This window comes from Pteropus alecto, unplaced genomic scaffold (genome assembly GCF_000325575.1).
Source record: "Pteropus alecto unplaced genomic scaffold, ASM32557v1 scaffold131, whole genome shotgun sequence".
Lineage (NCBI taxonomy): Eukaryota > Metazoa > Chordata > Mammalia > Chiroptera > Pteropodidae > Pteropus > Pteropus alecto.
In genome coordinates, this window is record NW_006434709.1 from 20,330,484 (window position 1) to 20,338,634 (window position 8,151).

Below are 8,151 nucleotides of genomic sequence, written 5' to 3' on the forward strand. Positions count from 1 at the left end.
CTTCCACAAACCGTTGAGAAAAGGGGCAGTTGTTGGGGAAAAGGGGACTGAGAAGAACAATGTCAGCAATGCCACATCAGACAGTCAGGAAGACCTTGAACATTTGGTTGAGGACTAGACCCAATGAAATGACTGTAATATGCATATTATCTGCCATGAAACCAAATGTATGTCCAAGTTCTTTGGGGTAAATCCTGAAAAGTACCTAGTTAGTAAGGAATGGTCAATGGAAATTAATTGTATAGAAATTATGATTACTAATTGAATGTGTGGGAAATGTCATTTTTATTTCTTTTATTTTGTGTGATGATCCCTATGAACTCTGCCTACCATGACACCTGATCCTTTGTTTTTTTCTCTTTGAGGTATGTTTCTCAACTCTGAAAAGTTCATTGCTTTTTCAGGAACATCTCTGTCTTGTTTAAGGAAGGAAAAGTACGTTACCAGTACTTGATTTATGTATAGACTTCACATATAAACATGTACTAACATTCATTTACTAATCACAAAGATTAGAGATCACTGACCCAAAGCAACCTACTCCTTTTCAGCCCTGTCCCCCCAAACTACAAATGTATGGTTGCCATCAGAAACTAGTTTTTGTTAAAGTACATATTATTATGCAAATATGTGGTGAGTGACCTTTATAAAAATTTAAAGAGGTGGCTAGCTACAAGCAGTTTTTGAGAAAATCAAATGCTCCAAAGAGGTGATTGCTGTTATACAGTCTCTTTAATTTTGAGGGATGGTGGGAATAAGGGAGTGGAGTAGCCATATATAATATCTTAGTAAAGGTTTCTAAATTAAGGAGGGAGAGCAAGCGAAACCCTTTTATTACCTGTTTTCTACTTTCTTGCAAGGGATGATGTATTACATGTATGAAGAAGACCGTGGGATGACAAAATAGGGGGAAAAAGTGAGACAGGAAAGAATGAGTATCTCAGCTTTTTTCTCTGTAGTTCTGCGTATAAGCACAGCATCACCCATTAGGTTAACCTGTTTGTTCCAGGAGGGCTTAAGTAAAAGAAGTTCTATTGACATTCTTTGTTACTAAAATTTAACTGGTAGTATTGTTTTTTTAAACTGTTTTGAAGTACATATAGAGAAAATTGTAGTGAAGTGTATAGTTTATGAATGTTTAAAAATGGCATCATGTATCCAGCTTCCAAATCAAGAAACAGAACATTACCAATACCCTGGAATTTTCCTTCATACCCTTTATATGTTTTAGTGTTACTGAACAGATACCACCTCTAAAAACTGCCGTGGTTTCTCATCAGTTGCTTTTGATATGCTAGTCTCTCGTTTTGGAATTGCCCGGAGGTAGCCTTCATATCTTGTTGCTTTTCCATTGCTTTAGAGTTAGTTGTTTCTCCCCTGTGCTCTTAAAACAATCAATATATGCTTCTCTTAGAGTCCAAATCACACTGTATATTAACTGTCTTCCTATCATCTGTCTTTCTCTTGTTAGCTTGTAAGCTCCTCAGGAAGAGGGATTTGTTTTTTTACATTTTGATTATCACTGGCTTGGTATGGTTATTGGCATATAATATGAATTAAATGTTTGGCTAAATTAAGATAGAAGAAATTGGATGATGTTGAGGCCCAAAATGATTGCTTATATGTAGTTTTGTTATTCTGAATTTCAAGGAGCAAATTTGCATAAGCCTCAGCATATACTCCATTAACATGTATGATGCTTCTGTATTTGTCAGGACCTAGTTCTATCCAAATGTGGGTCTGGAGTCCTAGCTGTCTTGGGCCTTTTTCAATTAATAATAGCTAATCTAGTTTATGGTAGTTGATGCTCATGGGTTGCTCTAACAATCACCCAGTTCCAAAATGATGAGCATTTTGGTTGTTTTCACTCATATCTGTCTTTCAAAATTTGGCCTATTTTTCAAGGATGAGCTGAAATGCTACCCTTGCAGCAAGCCATCCTTGATTACCCCAGGGAGATCTTTCTCATCTCTGAAAACGTTATACCACTTATTACCTAGCACATACTGTTTTATTTGTACTTGTTTGCATTAAGACTTATCTTCCCTTTTAGATTGATAACTCCTTGAGTACAGTGAAGTTGAGACCAACTTTGGGAAGGCATTTTAAAACTGTGCTACCGTGGTTGGACTTTGACCAGTAGGTAAATGAGAGTCATTGGAGCTTATGTTCCAAAGAAGAAAAAGAGAAAAAAGCAAAGGACTTATTATACCTGTGTTTTAGAAATACAGTCAGTAGTAATGCAGACAGCTTTGATAGGAGGCATAGAGAACAAAAAAACTACTCTGTGGTTCAGATTAAAAAACAAAAGAAAAAGATGATATTAGCAGAAAGGGAGCTCCAGGGGAAGGAATGGACAGTTTAGAAGTTCGTTTTGCTTCTTTGGGGACAGATTAGATGGGCATGATAGAGAACACACAGTGACACTGAGGACATTGATTAGAGTGTTTTTGGTTGCAATAAGAGAAAACCAAAATTGAACTTAGCTTAAACAATAAAGGTTTCCTGACCTATGTAACAGGAAAGTTCTGTCAGTATACTGAAACAGTCTCTCTATGATTATTTTAGCACTACTATCCTCAGCTTCAAGATTCTGCGTACAACCCGTATTTCTCCAGGGGAAGAAATCGTACCTTGGTCCAGAGTTCCAGCCTAGATCTTGAGCTTCTTGATGACTAGACTAATTTCTCTGGCCACACTGACAGTTGTTAAATCTAAAACAACTGGTTACTTGAGCAAAATGCTATGGAAGTGGTTGAGGTCAAGTGCTCTCAAGCCACATAGCTCCTTCATATGGGGAGGTATTGTTGGAGGAGATAAGTACAATATCCCTGAAAGTTTCTGTGGTAGAAGATGATGATGTTGACTGGAATAGGAACTAGAAAGAGGTACAGGTTTGAGGGAGAAAATGCTGAGTTTGATTTTATAGGAGTCAGGGAAGATATCAAGAAAGAGGAGCATTTCCGAATGAGGGAGCAGCCTCATAAGGCCTCAGGAGGAAAACAACTGGGCTTGTTCTAGGAACTGAGATCAGGCCAGTGGGGCTGGCTTTTAAGGAAGGTAAGACTGGATAAGATGAGGTTGGAGAGGGAGGTCGATTTTGGGGGGTCATGGTAAGGAGTTTGGATTCTAAATGCAATGGGAAATCATTGAAAGGTTTTGACTAGTCAAGTGACATGATCCAGTCCACATTGTGGAACTTCACTCTCGTTACTTTATGGAGGGATTACAACAGATGAGATTGGAGTGGATGCAAGAAGAATAGTTAAAGGTTATCGTAGTAATCCAAGCTTGAACTAGACTTGGAGTTGGGGAAGAAGAAATGAAGAGCAGTAATAGACTAAAGAAATATTTTGCAATAAGAGTTGACGTTCTTATGATGGAGTGGATTTAATAGATGAAGGAGATGAAAGAGTTAAAGACTCTTAGAGTTCTGGTTTCAACTGCTCTTTCAATGGACATAATAAGGGTTAACTGGAGGTGGAATAAGTTTGAGAGGAAGATCATTTTGCAAATGCAAGATTTGAGGTGCCCATTAAGTTTTCAGGAGAATATGTCAAGTAATTGGCTAAATGAGTCTGGACTCCTGCAGAAGAGAGCCCGGGCTGGAGATGCGAGGTTGACATCTTTGCCAGAGAGTTGATATTAACCCATAGGAATGGGTGATAAGATGAGGGCCTCAGGATTTAAGATGCCCAGAGGAATGAGAGTATCCTCAATGGTCTCTGGAGTTCAGCCATTTATTTCATCTGTAGTTTTGAAATTCAGTCTATTTTATATATTGACAATTTTGTTAACCAGTTGATTATGATAATTCTTTAGTCATTTTTCTATTTATTTCCTTCCATTTTTGGCAGATTTTGCATATCAATATTGAAGTAACAATAATAAAACTTAACATTTTGTGTTTTACTTTGAAAAATCTACTTAGGCTTTGCGAACAGTTACTGAAATTGTATATCTCTATTCTCCACCCTGACTTCTTTAAACTTTTCCGTTTACGTGTACATTTTGCTGAAACCTATAGACTTGTTTTATTAAAGAATTAACTATTTTGAATATGTAGTACTACATGTGTTTGATAGAAAATTTGAAAGATACAGAAGGATCTTTCTATCCTAACTCTTAGCCAACCAAGTACCTTACCCAAAAGTAAGCCATGTTCCCAGTTCTTGTGAATCATTTCATATCAGTTCATGTAAGAGTAGTAGCATTGTATTCTACTCTCTGGGCATATCCTAATTTATTTACCAGTTCCCCATTATAGACTTAGGTTTTGTAGACTTTTACTATGCTGGAAACAGTTCTTCCCAAAATTGCTATAATAATATTCTTTTCCTGAGGAATAAACATATCAGGATAAATTCCCAGGAATGGAATTGCTGGATCAAAGACTTTATATATTGTAAATATTGATAGATGTCAAAATCCTCTTCCTCCAGAGGTTGTTCCATTGTACTTTCTCACTAGCAATGATTGAAAGTGTCTTTTTCAGCATCACTCATGCCAACATAGTGAGTTACCAACTCTTTGATATTTGCGGCCAATCTGGGTGTAAAAAGTGCATATCTCAATGAGTCCTATAAAATATGAATGACACAGAGTGGTTTTGGTTGGATTTTATTAAATTAGTGAAATGGCTATTTTATGATTGTCAATCTGTATATGTATCTTCTGTAGTTTTCTTCTTTTTTTTTAAACCACAGCAAGTAGTTTCTAAGTGCCTGGAGAACTTAATGAGGTGCTGTATAATAAACTCTATGTTATAGGTATTTAATTTTCAGGATTTTAAGTCACTAAGTGTTCTTAATTTCAGGTTTTATCTGAAAGAACTAATATTGAACCTTGGGTTTGTGCCAACATCATTCGTCTCTTTGATGATGATAACACAATTCCATTCATCATACGTTATCGAAAAGAGCTCATTAATAACCTTGATGCAGATTCCTTGAGAGAAGTTCAACAAGCCCTAGAGGAGCTCCGGTAAGAAATCTGGAAAGGGATGAGCCTAGTATAAGGAGAAAGGGTATGTGAGCCAATGAGGAAAAACAGTGAAGAAATGAATGACAATATATTTCCACAGTTTCAGTGTTTGGTTTTTTTTTGAGTTATTGTTATCTAGATTTGGTCCTATTCTGCCAGAGGAAGTCAGCTCTATTTGACTTATTTAAGGGTGTACAGAGTCCCTCTGCTGGTATGTTTATGCATAGCTTGGGCATGTATCAGTGAAAAGGTGGTTCACAGTGAAAGTCTGTGCCCGAGAGTTTGACGGTCATCTTCTCTCATAGAGGACTGTGTATGATGGCAAAATTAGGACTGCCAGCTGGAAACTCAGAAAAATACATTTTAGTCTAAATCTTCAACAGTTTGCATAAAACTGCCTTCTTAATACTATAAAGTCCCTTAATGGAGAGTTCTTTAACAGTACAGAGTTTAGCAAGAAATATGTATATTTCTTTTTTTTTTTTAAAGGGGATGGTACTTTTACATTAGTGGATTATAGATTTTGTATGATCGTAGATTGGAAAGTACCCTTTAAAAAAATTATGCCTCCGGACTTATTGTAATAACTTAGAAATACACATATAGAAACTATAAAGACTATAAAACTAAATTAGCAAAGTTTATAAAAACACTGTTCACCATTCATGCATTTATTGCTTGTCTCGTACATGCCAGGTGCCATGTTAACTTGTGTTCTTCAAGTCTACAAAAAGGATCTGTTTAAAATTGGATATAATACTACTATCAAGCCATTCTAGAAGTTTTACCAGTTATTTTTACAACAGCCTAATAGGCTTCCTGTGATTTGGGGGAACTTGCACCTCACTAACTTTTCCACCCCTTTTGTTGAAGTTCTTTTAATGCCAAGAGAATTGAAACGTTAATATGTGAAGAGTTATATTTCATTGAGAAGCAAAATCAGTTAGCCAACCCAGAAGTATAAATGACTAGCTAATCAAGTGGTCTCAGATTCAGATCTTCTAGGACCAAGCTAGTATAATCAAGCAGCAAGAGGTAAGAACTGGAGATCACAAGCCCTGTATAAGGGGGCAGCCTCTGCTTATCTCCAGCAGATTACTGACGTGCAGTATTGTCCACTCAGTTTGTGGGACCTTCCTGTTTTCGAAAAGAAATTGGTAATCAAGATTTTGAAACTTCTGAGCCAAACAAAACCATCTACAGGCCGCATCTGGAAGGCCACCAGTTTGCATTTTCTGAAGTAAATTTTGTTTGTTTGAGGATTAGGTAATGAAGAAAATCTCAGGGTTTTGAGATCCGAAATTGAGGAAGTGTTACAAACAGGCAAGAATAGTTAATTTTAAAAAGTTTAAGGTATCCCAATAATATTTATGTGTGGGGACATATAGAAGCTTTATGTCACAATTATTATTATTATTTTATTGTTATTTTCCTTTTTTTTTTAAATAAAAAACACTTCTACTGAAAGAAAGCTCCATTCTTATATGAGTTGAGGAATGTTTCTTGAAGGAAATGGAGGCATTTATTGCAGCTTAGAAGATCTTTTTATGTCATATAGAGATTTCTTTTTGATAATGAGATCTCTTTTCTTAACCTTGTCATTTTTAAATCTAGAGCATTGGCTTTCAATCTGTTAATTACTACCCATAAATGAGTAATAAAACCAATTTAGTAGCTTATTAATACTTAAAAAATATGAAATAGAGAATAGAAAATATATGAGTACAGTTTGTATGCTAAAGGTAAATATTGTTTCATGAAACTTTCAATTATATATATATATGTGTGCATATGCGTATATATACTGGGTTGCAAGGTAAAATATATTTCTTACTGCTGGTCACTGTTAAAGTGAATTAAAGAATATGATAATGGATAGCAAGAAAAATTTCCTCTGTGTTCTCTAAAGACGCCTCTCTTCTTATATGCAAGCCAATAAGACATTGACCTTTTGTCAAATGACCCTGGTAGGCTTCAGTCCCTAATAACAGTCTTAGGTTACTGGGACTATAAAAGACACAGGTTGTAATCTAAGGACTGCATATTCTTCCTCTATAATTTACAATCTTCTGCCTTTAGTTTTTTTTTGATAAGTAGATTTTGTTTTCATTAATTATTTTTAATAATTCATATTACATCTCTATCTTTTGCCCATAATTTAAACAATACTATTATTAAGCAGATCCTATAAATAGGAACAGGTAATGAAATAGGAGAGGCATTAAACAGTAGGATTGCATATTCACAGTGAAAAACATCATAAAGTGGTAGAATAACTGTGCTCTGCCCCTGCCCTTGCCCCTACCTGTGCATTAATCCCTGTACATTGGTACCCAGAATCAGCTTTTTCTCTATGAAATCCTGTTTTTTTCTAGTGAAACCATTATGGGTGCTATGTGTACTCTTCCTGAGCAGTGATACCCACTAGCAATTAACATACAACCCATGATTCTTAAACTGAGATCACTATGAAAGACATTATTGGAATAATTGGTGAAACATATATGCTGAGGTCTGAAAATTAGATGATAGTAACATGTCAATATTAATTACTTGATTTTGATGGTTGTATTATGTAGGAGAAGATTCTTTCTTCTAGAAAATGCACGTTAAAACACTTGGAGGTGATGGCAACTTATTTTCAAATGGTTCAGAGGGGAAAAAAGTTTTCTTTACCTGCAACTTTTCTGTAAGTTTGAGATAGCTTCTAAGAGAAAGTTTTGATATATAGGTATTGTATATTACAAAAGTTTTTATTTTCAGGGCTGTTGCAAAGAAGATTCGTAGTACAATTCAGAAAATTAAGAAGGAGGGGAAGATGTCTGAATGCTTGTTAAAAGCTTTGCTGAACTGTAAGAGTTCTGAAGAACTAGAACATGTGGTAAGCAGCCCTTTTTATCTTTTAATGTGAACCTGAGTATATTATGATTTGGGTCTACTTACAGTTAAAGAGGACCTGGAACTAAAAAGCTAAAGTTGTTTGTTATCGTTATTTAGTTAAAGATAACATTTATTTTTTATTCAATAACTATCAGATGCTTATCTGTGCTAGGCACTTGGGTTTACAAAGATGAATAATACATAGGCCTTGTCTTCAAGGAATTCCCAGTCAAATAGAGAAAAAGGAGAGTAGGTTGTAGAAGTGTGAAGCTTAATCGAGAATGCTGA

At 35.5% G+C, this 8,151-nt stretch overlaps 1 protein-coding gene across 2 annotated transcripts in view; it reads left to right on the forward strand.

The window, feature by feature from the left end:
• Positions 1-8,151, forward strand: part of SRBD1 (S1 RNA binding domain 1) — a 185,224-nt gene that overhangs the window by 16,574 nt on the left and 160,499 nt on the right. For both annotated transcript variants that reach the window (XM_006909626.3, XM_015587611.2), the window contains exons 5-6: positions 4,817-4,983; positions 7,747-7,864. In XM_006909626.3, the coding sequence (XP_006909688.1) occupies positions 4,817-4,983; positions 7,747-7,864 (285 nt within the window). The remainder of the gene's footprint in view (positions 1-4,816; positions 4,984-7,746; positions 7,865-8,151) is intronic.